General features: G+C 41.7%; 1 protein-coding gene across 1 annotated transcript; it reads left to right on the top strand.

Moving 5' to 3' along the window:
* Positions 1–3,109: 3,109 nt before the first annotated feature.
* Positions 3,110–19,510, top strand: si:ch73-74h11.1 (desmoglein-2). The gene is made up of 14 exons (XM_034530306.1): positions 3,110–3,185; positions 7,179–7,304; positions 7,994–8,149; positions 9,005–9,143; positions 9,663–9,832; positions 11,117–11,251; positions 12,200–12,385; positions 12,498–13,030; positions 14,327–14,469; positions 15,085–15,306; positions 16,198–16,347; positions 17,846–17,979; positions 19,180–19,369; positions 19,503–19,510. Exons 1-14 carry the CDS (start codon positions 3,129–3,131, stop codon positions 19,508–19,510), a joined length of 2,349 nt encoding a protein of 782 aa, XP_034386197.1. The 5' UTR covers positions 3,110–3,128.
* The last annotated feature ends 720 nt before the right edge of the window (positions 19,511–20,230 follow it).

The raw sequence follows: 20,230 nt of genomic DNA, 5'->3' as shown, positions 1-20,230 counted from the left end.
AAATCCTGTCAACTGAGGCACTGAAACAAAGCAATCAAAGCGCCGGAGGCACTCTGACACAAATCAAAGCTTTCTGAGGAAAGACACTGGCTCCAGGCTTTCTAAGGAAAGACACTGGCTCCAGGCTTAAGTTACAAAAGGTTTCTGTTTGAATATAGTTCTGCAACTATAATTGTGCGAATAAGAGTAGCAGGTTCAACGTGTGCATTATTTCTCTCATGACCTGGGAAATTATCTGAGCTTCACGTTAATTATATATTCATGTTGACTGTTTGATGCACTAAGGAAAGGTGTTTTTTACATGAGGAAAAAAGCACACCTAGAGTTCATTATTAGTGCACCCTTTCCCCCCTTGTGGCTGCCTGAGGACTTTGGGACTGGCTTGCCGTCTGGCAGCATCTCTTGTTGCCAATTTACATTTGCAAACTGTTTGTATCAGTTACTTTTGCTGGCCACAAACTTGGTCATCTGATAATAATAATAATAATAATAATAATAATAATAATAATGCATTTTATTTGTAAAGCACTTTTCATTCAAAAAGAATCCCAGAGTGCTCCAGAGCCAGTAGATAGATAAAAACAAACTATAATAGAAAATAAAATAGCTGGCAGTGTTAACACAAAGTCAAAAACGCCTTCCTGAATAAAAAGGTTTTTAGGCCGGTCGTAAAGAGTCCGGTGTGTTGCCCTCACGTGGTCAGGGGGACTGTCCCATAAGCAAAAGGCCGGTCGCCCATGGTGCGGAGCTTGGTGTTGGGGACCCGGAGGAGCAAGATGGTTGTGGACCGGAAGATGCGGGTGGAGGTTTGGGGAGTAATGAGTTCTTGTTGGTACGGAGGTCCATGTCCATTTATGCATTTATGGGTGAGTAGTAGGACTTTATAGTCAATCCGAAATGAGACGAGCCAGTGAAGTGAGTGGAGAACGGGTGTTATGTGCTCATATTTCCAGACTCTCATCAGGATCCTGCCAGCGCTGTTTTGAATGTATTACAGTTTCTGGATGTTCTTGCCAGTGATCCCAGTAAAGAGGCAATTACAGTAGTCCAGTCTAGAGGAGATAAAGGCGTGGACGAGCTTCTCTGCATCTGACAGGGTTAAAGTGGGGTGGAGTTTGGAGATGTTTTTGAGATGATAAAAGGAGGTTTTGCACAGGTGTTTTATATGGTCATTAAAGGTCAGGTGAGGGTCAAACCTATAACTCCCAGATCAGTGACTGTGGTGGAGAGGGGTATGACCTGACCGTCAAAGGTGAGATGAGTTATGGAGGATGACTGAACCTGGTGTGGAGTGCCAACAAGGAGGGCTTCGGTTTTGACAGGCGGTGAGATGTGACATGGCTGCAATGGGGTTTGGGGCAGTTTTGATGTAAAGCTGTGTGTCGTCAGCATAACAGTGGAAGGACATCCTATGTTTGCTGTGGACACGACCGAGGGGGAGCATGTAAATAATGATGAGGATGGGGCCGAGGACCGACCCCAGGAGACACCACAGGAGACAGAGCAGTCTGGACTTGCATCTTCCCAGTGAGACATATTCAGTTCTGCCAGAAAGGTAGGACTGGAACCACTTGAGTGCAGAGTCTGACAGTCCAATGGTGGTGTGGAGGCGCTCTAGGAGGAGAGTGTGATCCACTGTGTCAAATGCAGCAGTCAGGTCCAAAAGGGTGAGGAGTGAGGGTGATCCTGCATCGGCTGTCATTAGCAGCCGATGCAGGATCACCCTAACTCCTCATAGATTCAGATAGAAGCTTCTCTTCCTCTTAATCCTTTCCATCTACTCTTTTTTTTTTTTCAATATCCTCACTTTGTCACTTTTTGCACACCTTTTGCTCAGTTTCTTCATCCGCTTCATCCGCATCTCCCAAACTAAACTGTATCACTTCAAGAGGGACCTGGCACCGTATGAAAATATATCCTATAATGTAATAATATTTGGAAAAACATCATAACCAAAACTTGAGTTACTAGCAAATGGCCTGTCATTAAACACCTGCTCACCTCTCCCTCAGTCGGTAGTGGTGCTGGTTCATTGGGAGGGTACAGACATGGCTGCTGAACATCATGCTGCATCTGGGTCGGCAACTCGTGGCCCTGGAGACGAATGCGGCTCTTCAGCACCTCTGTTGCAGCTTCTTGAGGTATTGACAAGAAATAACATGGAAATATATAACGGTTATTTTTATAAGCTGCGATATCATTAAGCTTTTGCGGCTCCAGACAAATTGTATTTTGTGGAAAATAGGACAAAATACGCACAGTATTTTGAATAGCTTGGTTTGACTGCATTGACTAAAAGTAAAATGTAAACACGATAAGAAAGCATTGGTTTGATTAGTTTATTGTGTGTCAGTTAAACAGAAAAGATGAGCAAAACTCAAAGGAATTGCTTTTAACTTAAAGGAGAAAAGTAATTATGTTTATAATGCATTATGAACATGGAACAGTTCAGCAGTCAACAGGTATAACTAGTGGTTACTGCCAGGTGGTTTCCAATGAATAATGATTCATAATTCTCGAGAATGTCCCGGAGCAAAAATATCTCAGCAGTGTTGATGTACACGTGTGATTAAGATGGTATTTCAACTGTAAAAAAACAGTCTTTGTTCAATTATCAATTATGTAACTATCAATTAATGGTGAATACACAAGATTTTACTGTTTACTGTTTTAAGATTTTCTCTGAGAAAACCAGCACTCTGTATGTGCATCTCAGTTGGTGTCTAAATGTAACGCAACAAGGTAACGCAACAAGGTAACGCAACAAGGCAACGCAACAAGGCAACAACGCAACGCAACAGTGGTAGGTTTTCTCCTCATCAAGTGGTTTTACAGTGTGCTCTACCTGTCTGCCCTTGTCAGCTCCATCAAGTGCCTGAGGCTTGATTTTACTCTTTAAAAAAATTATTGCAGTTTTCAGACACACCTTTGAGAAGCATGTGCACATGACAGTTGAAGCCAAGGGAGGGAGGAGGATGGGTATGCTCATATGCATGTCAGGTTCAAAAAGTTGAGGGAGGGGGGTGAAGCTGACAGGTGGGTTTAAGTACAGTTTGTTCTGTGTTGACCTGCAGTGGGGTTTTGCACACATAGAAGCAACAGGGCCGTACGCTGGCTTCTCTGAACTCATGGCTCGGCTTTCCTTCACTGAAGTGGGCCCGCTGCTTCTGTTAGTGCTGGCGTTGGTGAGTATTCCATCTGAAACTACACATTTCACCTTGACTCACCAGAACATGCTGCAGGCCATGGTGGAACCTTTTGTTACATAAGAGTAAGTTATACTTGAAGTGGACTAATTTGTTTCAAATGCAATTACTTGTGATAAGTGACACTTAATTAGAAATGATTAAAGAATAATATACTTTTGTTGTTTTTCAAAGTCTTGCAGATTTGCAAATCATGCATGTCAGAAATATATTTTCGGTTACCGCACACAAATAAATTACATGCTACATCACTAAATAATGATTTGATAAACAGAACTAGTTGGTGCATGTTGTTGTTTCCACTGTAACTAAAGAGATCAAAGAAAAGCTGCTCGCTTCCATCTTGTCAGCTTGTTTGATATTGTGTCAAACCGCGAAAAGCTGAGTAACGTCTGTCTGTCTGGCTCATTTAGATAGTGTTTATATCTTGGGATATGACCTCATTGAAATTAAAAACTTGCAGGCAACAGTATTTCACGGTTACAATAAAGTACAATTTGAGAAGACATTTTAAGGATAAAAATATATATAATTAAATGGGTCTTCCAGAATGTACTACATTGTTGTTCTTGGTAGTGGGCTTTTGAGCTAAAATAAAAGTCCTATCATGCTGTAATTAGTAGAACATTATGTGTTTCTTATTTCTTGTTTCGCCCTCCTGTACCTCATCGGTTGAGTGGTCGTCCCATAACCACAAGGTTCCCGGTTCGATCCCCGCTCTCCCCATAGTTGCATTTTGAAGTGTCCTTGAGCAAGACACTGAACTCCCAGTTGCTCCCCGGGCGCTTCACTGCTGCCCACTGCTCCTTGATAACTAAGGATGGTTCAAATGCAGAGAAGAATTTCCCCACGGGGATCAATAAAGGATATATTATTATTATTATTATTAAAATATATTATTGTAGAACATGTCTAATGACTGCAGTCTTTGGTATGGCCTCCAGCCTGGCATATCTGTAAAGAATATGGTTCACTAACGTACATTGTTACAGACATGTTATAGAATTATGATTTTGTCACAACTTGCAAAAATTCTTGAAGAATTTCCTCACTCCCTTATCCTGTATGGAAAGAGTTTCCCAAAATGGTTTATTTTTCATCCATTGTTGTTCTTCTTTTTGTTCCATATATACTTAAATTACATTCAAATACACCTGCAGCATAGGCCCCATCAACAAGGCCTAGGATCGCCACCGAAGGCCTTGTTGATGGGCCCAGTTTCAGATGGGAAGAAACTGTTTTTGTGAGTCAGCCTCCTGCCAAAGGGGGACTGACTCAGACTGTTTGTGTCCGCGCTGGCATGCGTCACAAACTCGTCTTTTTACTGCTTCTTCACGGTGTCTCTAAGTCATGACAGTGACCCAGTGAGCCAAAATAAACAACCTAACATTTGTGTTATTATTTACACCTGTAAATATTCTACTGTCTGTGGAGAGAGCAAAATATGATATTACATTAACAACTAACATAACTTATATTTATAATCTCATTCCGAGAACCCCGTTTAGTGCATTAGTTACTTTTTAACTTCCTCATTACAGTTCCATCATAATATAAATATATATATATATATATATATAATAATAATAATATTAAATATTCTTTTGGGGGTTAATAAACCAGGTTTTTGTAGTTATGGTTACAAACTCTCTCTCCACCTCCGTCTCAACACTCGACCAGTGCGAGTCCCACACTGCATGACAAACATTTGATAAAATGTGAAACATGCAAACCATAAGAACTCCTCACATTGATCAGAATGATCCACATTCCCCTTATATCCCCTTAATATGCATTCATACTGTAGATGAGTGAATCTATAATGATAAATGTCTTGATGAAATAATCAAAAGGCTTTGCAGAGGCGAAATTACCTTTTTGTTTTCAATGAGCAACCACAGTTAGATGTTAACAAATGAATTGGACAATGCAGTGACAGTTTAGTGATACCCCTGCAGTTGTGGTCTTAAACGGATAATTCAGTCCTCCTTGACTTAGATTGATACAAAACCAAGTAAAAATGCAGAGTCACAAGACCAAAACCTTGAGAATCTTGAGTACTACAACATAATATATCTCGATATACCCCTCCTTATCTGCCTGCACTGTACCAACTTGCCTTTGTTGGCACTTGTTCAGACTTTACGGTTCACGATACCAAAATTATAACTTTGATACGATACCTGCCATAAATACCCGATACTTGCGGTACGATAGCAGAATTCGATACAATACCACAAATACGACACGATACTGGTATATATATCTATAATAGTAATAAATAAAACATCTTAGCGTTGATTATACACGGCTATGTAGGCCTTTTGTCCGTATCTGAACAGATGACTACATAGTTCCTTCCATAAGTATGACTCATACTTATGGAAGGAACTATGTAGTCATCTGGTATGAGCAATTGTAGAGTTACATAACTTTACTGTTATAACTTTACATAACTTTACATAACTTTTTCACCTCAATCAAACACTGTGTGTTTGAGGTGAAACCCCCTAGGTCTGTGTGGCTTTGAAACAAGTTTAGCAGACGGGTCTCTGCATGTCAGTGGGCTTTCCTTCCGTCTGCAATGTAGCCAAAGTACTTCCAGATTTTACTTCTGGCATCTTTTTTTCCAAAAAGCCGAGGACGGTCGACAAAAGCTCCTGAATTTTATGCCATGTCTCCTGCACCTACCTTTATAGTATCAATACACCGTGCAACTTTAGTTCAGACCTCCACCGAGGGTCCAAATATCAGCCCCTTTTCACTGACTGCATCTGTGTCATTTGTGTCTTCTGGTTTTTGGAGGTTATTTAGCTATGAGTTTATTCTGTTCAGAGTTTCTCCAGGTAAAGAGGGCTATGTGTGATGTCATGCACTACACGCTGCTGGCTACACCCATACAGTAGCTAATGAAACATTGACTGCCTGATCGAACACTTATTGCACCGATTCCCTACTGTCAAACTACTCGCTCTCCAGTGTTGAACACGACAGCAACATTGTGATGCTATCTGCCTCACACGTCACACTGTCACCACACACTCCAGGGCCCAGCTCAAATGCTGTTCTACATGTCCTCCAGATGGGACGGGAACATAGTTTTACCTCCACACGGTGTGACCAGGTGCTGCGTACATTCTTTACATTCAGAGCTGGTAATCCTCAGGAGCTGGACCACACCTCAGCCTCACGAGTTTCATTTAAGAATATATGTACACACAGGATCAGTTCCCTTAGCTATTTTTGACTAATCTTACATGACTATGTATGTCCTGAATGTGCCTACATCTTTTTATGGATTATTAACATCAATTATATAAACTGATAGCAATATATGTTTGTTTTATATAGTTTAGATATGTAAAAGTACCTGGATGGAAGCACATGTTGCAATTTCTGTTTAAATCAGCTTAGGCCCAGTGGGTGTGCTTTATGCAACTTTAGCCTTTGTGCTACTGAACTGGGATGCTACTGGGTTAGCATGTATGCTCCTGGGTTGACTTTTGTGCTACTGGGTTAGCTTTTGTGCTGCTGTATTAGCCTCTGTGCTACTGTTTTAGCTGTTGTGCTGCTGTATTAGCCTTTGTGTTGCTTGGTTAGCATTTGTGCTGCTGTCTTAGCCTTTGTGCTACTGGGTTAGCCTTGGTGCTAATGGGACTTAGCTGTCAGCCCATTTGTCCATGTTTTGTGTTGTCTTTTGTTTTGACTGTCATATGTTCGTTCACTCACCGTCACAGTCACAGTCACAGTCACTCATGGTTCCTCTTGAGCTGGGAGAGTACCTTCTCTGAAATAAAAGTTTAAGCGGTCCCTCAAAACAGCGTTTGGATAACTACGATCGTTACACAATAATAAAGGGGGTTCTTAGAACTATGAAAAAGCTGAACGTCTACTGAGTACATGTAACATACAGCACTGCAAGCTATACTGTCACCAATAAAAAGCAAGTGTACATCTGCTGTTTGTTTTCAGATGCTAAGTGCTGAGGCAAGAGAGAAGACGCCAAAGAATCTGAGGAGGAAGAAGAGAGAATGGATCTTGCCTCCTGCCAAGCTGATGGAGAATGTTGACTACACCCACAAGGAATTCATTGCCAAGGTAATTTGTCTGTTTTGCATATGTTGGCATCAGAATATGTCAAGTAAACTGGAATAACAGGAGCTGCTTTCTGTCGCATCATTGGCTAGTCTGCCAATAAGCCTGCAGTAATTACCCTGTTTAAACATGTTTCAGTCAGTTCTAGTCCGCAGCTATACCACTATAGGAATTTGTCCCTGGGCTGAAATCTGATGTATATTCAGTGTTATGTTAATGGTGGGAAAGAGCCAGACAATTAAGCAGGAGGCCACTGGATCTTATAACAGCTAAGAGCGTTTTTATGCATGACACGGAGCAAGTAGCTCCGGTATGCATCTTGGTCGACGCCCCTTGACAACACCCCTTAAGAAATTAAGTGAGAGGTCCCAGACTAATTTGCATTTGCAAATGGTTCTGGCAATGTCAGTCTAGCATTCTATAGTTATGGTAAAAGACTACTGCAAACAGCTCACTTGTATTTTAGATCAATTTACGCTGGACATGGTGGGATGTTTTCTTCTTGAAAGGAAGTATGAAATATTCTTAACATGGTTGAACTCAGATTGTACAGCTCTGGTCAGCTTCTGCTCCACAGCAATGGATGAAGACGTTCTTATGGTGCCATTCCACAGCAGCCATAAGACATGTCATCATTTAACACTGAAAAAGCAGTAATCATAACAGTGTTTAAAAGTCTGTTTTTTTCCCAGATTCGCTCTGATAGAGACATGGATATGGACGTGCAGTATTTTCTTATCGGACCAGGAGCTGACAAGCCACCCATCGGCCTCTTTATGGTGGACCCTCAAACGGGGTTTGTACGCGTCAATGCTAAACTGGACCGAGAGAAACACCCATTCTACAATGTAAGTCTCTTTTTTGGTACGTTACAGGCCTCGTGCTGTACTTTGTGGTCGGAAACCTGAGTTGTGTTGCAGCTCCCAAATATTTTAGTTGTTTTGTGACAATAATATGATGTAGATTAAATCTCTGTCGACAAAGCAACAAGTTAATGCTGTCAGAGGGAGCAGCAGCTATGAGAAACTGCAGCTCTTAGGCTTGTAGGCTGCAGGTGAAAATCTGCAGCCTCATGTTCAATTCAATTCAATTTATTTTGTATAGCCCAAAATCCCAGATTTGCCTCAGAGGGCTTTACAATCTGTACACATACGACATCCTCTTTCCCATGACCCAAAAAACAGGCAATTCATTGTTGACCTGAGAATTAAAGTTCTACTCACTATATTTCTTCTGCAGCTTTCAGCCACATATTGTGGCCCTCATCAGTGGATGGAGTTTGCTCAGTTGTCATGAAAGTCAACTCACTTTCTTCTGAACAAGCTCCATCTGCTGATGCCACGAGAACTGGTTGAACATTCTGGAAGAAAATCTAGTGAGTAGGTCTTGATGAGGACTATGAAATGTTGTTGAAAAATTAGAAATATATTTAGTAAGAGGTCATTGAATTGAGATATATTTGTCAAAATTCCCATTTCCTAACCCTGTACTTCCGGTATGCCAAATTGGGCAAGGGATGTAAAATGCGGTCGTGGTGACAAAATCTGTTCACAGATATACAGAAATATTGGCAATCCTTACACAGACTCACAGGTGAAAAAGATATCTGCATTGCTGCTGGTAACTGGGTCTCTCTACTACATCTGAAAAGATCAGTAGTAAACCGACTAAGCTGGTCTCACTTGGTCATGTCCTTCATACAGCTGACAGGGGTCGCTAAATACAGAAATGGGACCACAGCAGAGGATGACATCCCACTGACTGTCACAGTCCTGGACCAGAATGACAACCCTCCTCGCTTTGAGATGCATTATAGCAACATCAACGAGTCTAGCAAAGAAGGTATTGTCACTGCTTAAACACCTTCGCTATCAGCAATTGATTGTATCCATCCTTTACAGAAAGAGTTCTGCAACAGGTGATTGTTTTTTTATACTGCAAGCGCTGTCAATCAAATCTGAACCACACCCATAGAGAGCCGATGAAGTAGATCTTACTTTTTGCGTAACTTATGCACTTAACTAACCCAGTGTACCCAGACTTTTAACCCAAACATCTTTGTACGTTTATTTTGAGAAGACACTACTCCTGTAATGAGACTAAAACTAACAGAGATGGGGAACCTAGAGCGTCATAGTTTAAAGCGCAGTGCCAAGTGAGAATGTGTGGCAACTTTGGTTGTTTAAGATTCAGTCATGAATATTTAATCTTAAAGTGAAATACTTCATCAATTAGCAGTATAAGCAAGGAGCAGCATGTTGATATGAGTGGGATATCTAAACATGTATGTATGTACACTCTGTCTAAACGGGAAATTTGATGGATTCTCCTGAGTTGGTGTGCTGTTGTGTTCCACTGCAGGAACCTTTGTCATGCAAATTGAGGCAATAGATGATGACCAAGCTGGAACAATTAATGCAGAGATCTACTACTCCATCATCAGCCAGGAGCCGGCGGGGACAGGTCCCATGTTCACGATAGACAGAAAGACAGGCAAATTATATGTCAAAGAGGCCACGCTGGATAGAGAGGTGAGGAGTATAAAAGCCACGACAAATGTTCTGCAGCCTTTTTGAGCAAAATAACTAACTCTCTCTGACCTGTCTGACCAACTGTCTCACGCTCATCTCGTCAAATAGCGCCGCTTGGTGAGTGCCCCTCGGCTCAGCGTCTGTATGGGACGCACCAGGCTTTCAACTAACTCCCGTGTGAATGCCTGCGTGCCATTTGTATATGTGTATAAAGTATGTATATAAAGAGTGAGAAAGACCACTGAGGGAGGAGGTCGGGGTGGATAACAGACTTTCACAAAGGAGACAGCTGTTCATGTCCCGTGTGAAACCAAGGCTCTGTTTACACTGAGTTTTGGGATCTGATGTAACAGATCAGAACTCTGTTTCCTCATCTGTGTCCATAGTTTATAATATTTTGTGGTCAAAGGAGCGGCTGTAAAACGGTGGGTGGATTGTGTTTCCTATAAATCCTTCACAATAAAAGTCCCTGCTTAATTATGCTGCTCACTCTTCCTCCCTATCGTATAAGTAGACTTGTTTTATTAAAGAGTAGCCGCTAACAAGTCTCCGCTCATTTAATTTCCTATAAATTATTCACAATATAGGATATATAGGATTTTGCTATTAAAATACTTTTATTTTGAAGCAGCAACATTTGTAAACTTTGGTTTTTCATCGGCATTAAATGAACATGACAGCAGCCCTCAGCTGGACTCCAGTACAGGTTTTCCTCCTCTCTTCCCATGGCTCTCCTCTGGAGAGAAGGTCCTGTGTGGGGGAAGGATGATGGAGACCTACGTTTGATAAATGGTCCAGTTTGTGCTCACATGCTGACCACACCTCACTGACATCACAACTCAATGCGAGGCAGGCCACCACGGCATGTGGTCTTTGTGATCGGATCCCAAAGCAGAGGTCTAAACTCGGAGCGTTCACACTTGACAGTTAATGAGGCATGATTACATGCAATGGTCGCATTGAAAAGACAAGTGTAACTGTTGCTTGCTATTGTTGCTTTACTTAAAACTACTCAAGTAAACCTAAAATCTACGTAACCCTACATTGGAAGTTTATTTTGAAAAGACACTATGCATGTAATGAGTGGTAACTGACACACCCAGAACTGACACTGGGAGGGGAGGGCAGCGTAAATTTCAGCATCAGGTGGAATCAAAGCAGCATTGTTTTTCCCTGAGGTACTTTCTCACCCTGTAAAGACACTTTTGGCTGACCTTTGTCAAAACCTGCACAGTATGCACTTCATGAAATAACAGAAGAACGTGTCTGTTTTTCCTCCGACAGACTAATCACTTCTACAAACTGACTGTAAAAGGGATGGATATGGGAGGGGCACCAGGGGGGCTAACAGGAACAGGAACTGTGGAGATCATGGTCCTGGACATCAACGACAACCACCCCGTTCTAGAAAAATCAGAGGTGGGAAAAATGGCATATACAGTACACACACAAACACACACACCCCCACACACACACATAGTTCAGAAACATCAGTAAAGGAGGCAGGGACGATCGGTGAAAGATTGATATGATGTGCATATTTTCCATATCTCTTGTGTGTTTGTTTTTCATTTCATCTTGTAAGTCTCCTGGTGAGTGGTACATGAAAATAGCACCAAGGTCACTGGCAAGTGTCAAAATCTGACAAGTTGGTGAGTCAGAATGTGTTGATTGACGATTCCTCTTAATCTTACTTCGGTTGAGTCCATACTAATCAAGTTAGCAATTGAATATTCCTTGTGGACTAAAGTTCTGATTGACTTCCATAAGGTTGGAGCACTTACCAGAGACAGACAGGTCTGTGCAGCAAAGGTCGAGATATCCTGACTTTGAGTCTTTTGGTAGAGTTCAAGGTCCAAAAGCACTCAATACCACATCTCCCATAATGCAACTTATTAGCATTATTAGTTTGACTCTCCCTGTGTGGTAAAGGCCCAAGTCATACTGAACCCTCAGGGCCTTTTTAAATTGCCCAAGCTCAAAGTCCAGCACAAAGTGGGGGTCTTTGGTGCACCTCTTCAAAATATTTAGCTTGGCATGTAAAAAACATCAATACACTTGAGTATCTCCAATATTATATGTTCTGATACTGTATCAATTCTCAAAAACACTATCGATTTCAAATGAAGAGTTTTCTGCAAAGATTTGTGGCAGACAGTGGTTTATCGTGATACTTATCGTATTCTTATCGCCAATACACAGCCCTAGTGGATGCTGAGGGTGGTTTTTGTCAAGTATCTACAGTCTCTTTCCAGTGTTCTTAACGCACAGAAAAGAACTGAGCTGACAGTAAGACGTGTACAATTATAGCTCCTATAAACAAGTTAAACTCAAGGCTGCATGCTTTGAATCTTGTTCTGTTTGCAGTACTCTGGCTCAGTGGATGAAAATGTTGCTGATGTAGTTGTGATGAGAATCAAAGCTCTGGACCAAGACCTTGTGAACACAGACAACTGGGAGACAGTCTTTACAATCGCCTCAGGAAATGAGGATAATCTCTTCTCCATTGAGACAGACAAAAAAACCAATGAGGGCATCCTGAAGCTGATCAAGGTATTTATGAGACAAAGGCTTTTATTTTCTGTATCTAGTTTTGGGTGGGTTCCTAACATCTCTTATTGTTATCTCTCTCCACCTTATTTACCCTCCTTTCTGGACCAAATAGGCTGTGGATTTTGAAGATGTCCAGAATCTTGAGCTTGGCCTGGTGATTGAGAACGTAGCTCCTTTTGTGGAAGGCGGTGCTATACATATGGATGTAGATGTTCATGTTGGAGAGGGTGGTGGCGGAGGCGGAGCTGGAGCTGCCACTGGAGCTGGTGCTGGAGCTGGAGCTGGAGCTGGAGCTGGAGCTGGAGCTGGAGCTGGAGCTGGAGCTGGTGTTGAAGCTGGTGTTGAAGCTAGTGCAGGTGCAGGTGCCGGGGTGGATGTAGGACTTAAGCCCGAAGTTGGGGTTAAGCCCGGAGTTGGACCTGGAGTGGGTATCGGACTTAAGCCCGGGGCGAAACCGGGACCAGGAACAAAGCCAAGCTATCCCATTAAAATAGCAGTGAATAATATGCCGGAGGGTCCAGCATTCATACCCAAAACCAAAAACGTTCCATTATCAGAAGATCCAACTCAAACACCTGAGGATGGTGTGATAACAGTGTTCGCTGCTACCGATCCAGACACAGGAAAGCCAGCTGAAGATGTCAGGTTAGTCAAGAGAAGAGACTACAGCTGCAGCTCTCTGAGGCTGTACTGAGGCACTAATGTTTTACTTACTGATGTTTGTTATGTTTCAACCCAGTTGCCATCATACTACAAACCACAAATATGTGAAATCTCGACATTTCTGAAGCAAAAATCACCATTTCTGCATATGTGTATATCAACATCACAGTGTTTTAACCGCTCTTGCTTTTTATGATTCAAAACTGCATTCACAATTGGGTTAGGCACCAACACCTTTTGTACAGGATATGAATGGTATCCTGGGTGAGAGTACTGTGTTTGATCTGTCCATCCACTGCAGATGTAGGCATATTTTGTATCTGTAATACAACATTAATCCAGGAGAAAATATCATAATTCAAAATGCATTTTTGTTGTTTTGGAACGTCATTTTTAAGATACCAGGATGAATGTTTATTATTTCCACTATCTTAATTTGGCACGTTAACATGCTAACGTGTACTAGTTAGCAGTGAACACAAATAACAGCTGATGCTGACAAATTAAAATGTTGACCTGATGATGATTATGTTGAACCAAGAGCTTTGAAGCCCTTTTACTCAAACCTAGTCAGGGGGTCACCATAGTCAAGTAGGCCTTAGCCTGAGATGGACAACAAGGTTGACTCTCTTGTATGTGTAGCTTGAGCCAGGAAGTGATTAACTTAAGGTGACGACTGGCAAGCATTTCCTGGCTATAGCAGAATACTCATGGCCCTTTCAGACACAACACCACAACGGCACCACTGCACTCTGAAACCCATTATTTACAGTGGCTCGCATTGCGATGTGCACTGAACCAGGCGGCCAGCTCAGCTCAAACTGCGTTGTGTCTGAAAGGGCCATTACAAAGACAAAAGAGTCTCACCCAACTCTCAGCAAAACAGTGTTTTTCCAAATGTTGTGATTTAAAATGTGATTAATACTTGACGCATTGGGGAAGGTCCACATGGCCAAGGGTGACATCACATCATCATAACACGCTGCAGTTTTTTTTACCTGTCCATACACATCCAAAAACTACATGGATAGGCAACGAAAATGGAGACCTTTGAGGAGCTTTGAGAATGTTTGTTTGCAGCCGGTAGAAACCCTGCACAGTGTACAAATAATCAAAAGGTTTCTTCACCACGATTCCCAACTCATGTCCCCGCGACCGTCCTTGCAGTAGTACAACCAAGGCTTTACTTTAACCAAATCACTACTTTTGATGAAACAGTTTACTGTTGCACATTATTACTTTTCTTAATGTTTTTGTTCATTTTCTGTTGTTCTCCAGTTATGCCAAAGCCTATGATCCAGACAACTGGTTTACCATTGATGAAGAAACAGCTGAGATTAGACTCAACAAGGCACCAGATAGAGAGTCCCCGTTCTTGGTGAATGGTACCTACATTGCCAAGATTCTGGCCATCACCAAAGGTAATCCCTTTGGTACTTTATAATCCTGGAGGATTATTGTCAACATGAAGGCTTTATTTCTGGGTTCTCGACACTGTAAAAACAGGCGTTGGCTTCCCTGCTGAAGGACTACAGTGAAGTAGATGTATAATTATGAGTTGTTCGAGCATCTTATACACGTAGTTGCCCGAGGTAATCTATGAAACGAAGCGCAGTGGTTTATGACAGAACCTGCCCGACCATTTGAATTGTGATTCAGCTATAGAATGAGAACATTCAGCGTCAGTTTTAACAGACCTTAAAAATCTCAAGTATTGTTTCGTAAACACTATTCAAATGGGGGATTATTCAGACATACCAATGTTTTGTATTCATTAATATTCCATTTTGTATTTGATTTTACTTTTTTAATGTATTTGCTTCAAGGGTGTATAGGGTAGTTTCGGCAGACTAAAGTTGTTGTTAAGTTTGTGTAAAGCGCCGAAATGGGGGTAAAGAGAGAGGGCTATGGCAGGACACAAAGGTCCCACAGCTGGAATCAAACTGGGGACTTATCGGTTATATGGTACGTGCTAACAATTTCGCTACATGCAATCCAGTTTGCTGTTTGACTTATTTCATCGTTGTCATCCTCAGACATGCCATCAAAGACAGCTACTGGAACAATAGCCATTCATGTCACTGATCACAACGACCACTGTCCCGCTCTGACCACCACCCACAGCAGTCTGTGCTCCAATTCAAAAACTGTGAATGTCACTGGTTTTGATGAGGATGCTAGTCCTAACGGGGCTCCGTTTACGTTCAGAATCGTACCTGAAGGGACACGAGGCAGCTGGGACGTAGAAGTCATCAATGGTAATAAAATGTTTCCAAAAAAATTGCTTTAAGAGCTTGTCCCACTGTATATGATCAATACACTCCCAACTTGTCAAAAACGTAGTTACATATACATACAGGTACATGAAAGTTGACGTCTGCATTTAACCCATCCTAAGCATTTAGCCGCCCCAAATACCATGGCTTGGTCACCCTTAGTGTCTCAAACCAACGCACAAAGGCACCCTTTAGTGTCTGTAGGAGATGCACCAAGCTATCAACTAACTCTAATGTAAACACTACTAATAATTGTTAGATGTCTAAGTTGTATAAAGAGCAAGAAAGTAAGGTGAAAGTGAAGGATGGTTGGGTTAAACAAGTAAACCTAAAAACTATGTAAGCCTTCATTGGAAGTTTATTTAAAAAAAAGACACTGGGTGTAATGAGCAGAAACTGACACGCTGTCCCCTAGTCCAAAACTGACACCAAAGGGCAACCCACGGCGTTCTAGTTTGAAGCGAAGGTATTTGACAAGTTGGGAGTGAGAATGTGTTGCAGCTGCATATATTGCATTTAAGTAAGTGAGCTATGATAAGGTATATAAAGCTACCAAAAGCATAGCTATTTTCAGATTCAGAACATATATTATTTCCAAAGTACAAGGATGGTTATCCCTTTAAATATATTTCACTGGCCAGAACAGAAGGAGAACATTTGTTAGTTTTGTTATTGTTTTTTATTTGATCAAATCTGAAAAAAACTCTAAATAAGGACTATAGACTTTTGATCTACTATACATTTGCCTGTAATGGTAGCATTCAATAATATACATATTAGTTATTGCACTAACAGATGTACAGTACTACAAGTATTACTGCTAAGTTGATAGTAATAATGGTAATACAGTGTGAGTTCCTTTGTTGTCTCTAGCTACGAGTGCCGCTCTTCACTCTCGTGAGTCGCTGTGGCCCGGCTCATATCAGCTGCAGGTGGAGGTTTTGGACGCTCAGGGTCTGTCTTGCGAATCCAATGACATTTTTACTGTGGACGTTTGCACCTGTGGGGAAACAGAGGACTGCGGTTCGAAGACAGCCAGACTAAGAACTGCTTCATCTAAGTTATCTGCCCCAGCCATCGGCCTGCTGCTAATGGCAGCGTGCTTACTGCTGTGTGAGTTGAGCTTTAACAAACACCCTAGTACACACAATTACCACATCATATAAACAAATGCCCAGTTTAATTCAAAGATTGAACTATTGTATGATTGATTCATTTCTCAGGGGTGTAGCTTCTGACCCACTGAAATGTTGCTAATGCTATACTGCATACTATGCTTTGAATGACAGGGACATCTTTGCATTAGACAAGTGAGAACAGCTGCTGTTTTTATTGAATATAGCATATCATTAATCTGTTTTCTGTTAACTGTTTAATTGTAGTGCTTTGCAAGCCATGAAGTGAATTTACTGAAAATAAAACCATTGCATTACTTTATTACTAGTGAAAGTTGCAATGGGATTTACACATCTAAAGGGGACAGAATATCTGTGGTGGTGATGTATTGGACTGAATTATACTAAGAAGTGCCTCTAAGTATGGCTTCCCTCCCCTTCCGGTGTCTGCCTTTATTTCATAAAAAATATGTAAGATTGTCAACGTTGAGTGACACATCTTTTTGTGATCCTTTTCGAATACTGCCATTTATACACATATGATATATGTCAATTTAAAAGATAATTTTACAAGTCATGAAAGTCCCAGTTTGCCGTAGGTTAGTCGTAGTACTATTTACTTTTGTGTGAAATCTATCAGTGGACTACATCCCTCGTTTTGAACAATGCCCGTCACAAACACCAATATGGCCGTTACCTTGGCTTGCTAGCTAGCTAGGTAACTTAGGTACGTTCCACACACAAATGTAACCCAAGTAACGTCACATCCTAGTGTAAAACACACAGGCATCGTGGCTTCAGCGAGAGACTTCATTCGGCAAATTTTAAGCATGCAGTCTTTTTAAGTTCGTATTTTCACACACTTTTACTTTAACACTTTTATGACCCATTGCGACTTTCTTGATGTGCAAAACTAAACATCATATGTGTAATTACATTACATTACATGTCATTTAGCTGACGCTTTTTTATCCAAAGCGACTTACAATCATGTTACATTAATACACCGTAGACACAGCTACAGGGAACAATTCAGGGTTAAGTGTCTTGCTCAAGGACACATCGACTAGGGCGGGGATTGAACCACCAACCCCGATTGAAAGACAGAGCTGCTAACCACTGACCCACAGTCGCCCTAATTCATGTCAATGGGCTCACAGTTGACTACCACAGATATATCGCTGAAATAAGGTCCCCTGATGGTCCACATGGGACATTAACTATCTACAGCATAAAGTCACCAACTCTCAATTTAACATTAGAAGATTCTCAAAGATTTGATTCATTATGTTGTATAAAAAGACATTGTAAGCATTTGATATTTAATTTTTTTCTTTTGTGTCTCTTGAGATAACAAACTCCTTTGAGCTTTACTTTGACATACATGTTATTGCTTCTCTTTGCAGTCATCCCTCTTCTCCTGCTGTTATGTCAGTGTGGAGGAGCAAACACCATCTTTCCTGACCAATTTAATGATCTGCCATTCGACGCCAAAGAACACCTCATATCCTACCACACTGAAGGCAGAGGCGAGGATAAGGTTGGCTGGCATTTTTGTTTCCTTTTAGTGGAAAGAAAGGTTACATAAAGTATACATACCACCAATCATTTAAATTGAGTCCACATAAGGACAAACAGGAGGGTTCAACCTGTCTACACCCATTCAATAAACAGATTAGTTATTTAATCTTTAAAGTACCTATACCTACAGTATATACCTAGGCAAGGCACGTTTATTTGTAGCACATTTCTACAACCAAGCAGTTCAAAGTGCTTCACATAAAACCATTAAGCATACAAATAATGCAAAAGAAAAGAAGATTTAAAAACAATTAAGAACATTCATTTACACAAAGTAAAACAATAAAAAGCTAGAAAATAGAATAAAAGTTGCAGTTTATGAAATGAAATGCAGTAGTGAAATACAGACATTGATTCATTGAATCTGGTTTAATTAAAGGCAACAGCAAACAGAACAGTCTTCAATCTGGATTTAAAGGAGCTGAGGGTCTCAGCAGACCTGCAGCTTTCAGGGACCTTGTTCCAGATATGTGGAGCAGAAGACCTGAGTCAATTCTTTGTTGGACAGGAAGCCAGTGCAAAGACATATGCTACAAAGAATTATTGAAAATGATGTTGAAGGTTTAACTAAATTAGCTCCCACTTATAGTTGGGCATGATGAGTTTATTCTTTTTTTGGTACCATACCCAGATTGCCATTTCAAGATCATACAAAATATATGTTTATTGGTCACATTTTCTTTCCTCTGCTATTTTTTTAGGAAGTTCCACTTCTAAGTGCCCCTATTATGTTGGGAAACCAGAAGAAGGTTGAAGCCGCAAGAGCACCGAGCTTCAATGCCAAATCTTCAAAAATCACAAAAACTCAGCTAAATTACAATGATACTGTGCATGAGATTTGGGAATCCAACCAAGGTTTGATGGAGACCGACAATGCCTACAGGTATACGATGGGATCTTTCAACCATGGCAATGTCAGTGCTTCACTCAGCCGACAAACCTTTGGTGCCCAACAGACAACAGCAGCTCTGTATGAGGATATAGCCCTGCCTAACGCTTTCCTCAATGATTACTACTCACAGGTATGGCGTTAGCTTTCAATGCAGCGGTTTTCCCCCAGATCTGTAACATTCAAATAGTTGTACAGAGTTTATTGACACCAATGTTTGTGCTATTTCCTTTACCTAAACAGAAAGCGGCATGTGCTGTGCAATTGAAGGATGGTCTTTTGGAGTATGACTTTGAGGGCCAGGGCTCTTCTGCTGGCTCAGTGGGCTGCTGCAGCCTCCTGGGATCTGACAACGACCTGCAGTTCCTTAATGACCTCGGGCCAAAGTTCAAGACTCTGGCTGAGCTCTGTTCCCCTCCTACACCAATACCCAAACCTTCTCTGACACACAAAATAGCAGGTGCTGTCAAAACACACACAGTTGATATTGCTGAACCAGTTGTTAGGGCTGTTGAAACAAAGCATACCGCCATGGGTGTTCAAAAGACAGAGAAAGACATGTCATCTACTAACATCTCCAAATTATCTGACAGTACCGTGAGCACTGCCCCGGCATCCATGACACTTGCTCACTCCAATGTTACTAACATCAGTCATTCCTCTAACATGAATTATTCTGCTACTCTGCCCCGTCAAAGTCAGACAGTCATACTACAGCAGCAGCCAGTTTACTACACTACCGCCCCTGTACTACAGCCCATGCACTATGTAGTTCAACCACAGCTTCAGAATAGTGTTCTGCTAGCAGATGGGGCCCATGGAGCCAATTATCCAGGCCTGTATGTAGTCAGTGGACCCCAGAGTACTTCTTCTGGTCTCGTAATCAGTGGAACCCAAGGCTCTCCATCTGGGCTATTTATGCAGGGCATTGAGAGCCCCACAAGCCCGGTCAGCTTCACCAGTCAAGTAAGTCCCACCATGTTGCTACCTGGTGGCCCAGGAATATCTCAGGACGCAGTCCCTGTGGAGGGCTGGAAAATGGTAGGGCCAAATTCTGATGGTAGTTATATGTTAGTAACAGACAACGGTAGTCCAGGTGAGGCAAAGGGGTCGGGACCAGGCACATCTCGGGGCACTTTGTCAAGAGATGCTATCCTGGTAAGAGAGGCTGCTCCCCCTCAGGGGGCATTTGGTCCAGCAGCCCAGGGGAGGGTATGTGGCATTCTGCCAGCACATACCCATGCTAAAAGGGGGGATATTGTTGCAGTAAACAGCAATTTGGGGCAAACATGGGTTAGGGAGCCAGGGCGGATGGGTTTAG

The sequence above is a fragment of the Cyclopterus lumpus genome, chromosome 4, assembly GCF_009769545.1.
Source record: "Cyclopterus lumpus isolate fCycLum1 chromosome 4, fCycLum1.pri, whole genome shotgun sequence".
Lineage (NCBI taxonomy): Eukaryota > Metazoa > Chordata > Actinopteri > Perciformes > Cyclopteridae > Cyclopterus > Cyclopterus lumpus.
Note: the sequence above shows the minus strand (reverse complement) of the source record. Positions and strands in the feature narration are given on the sequence as shown.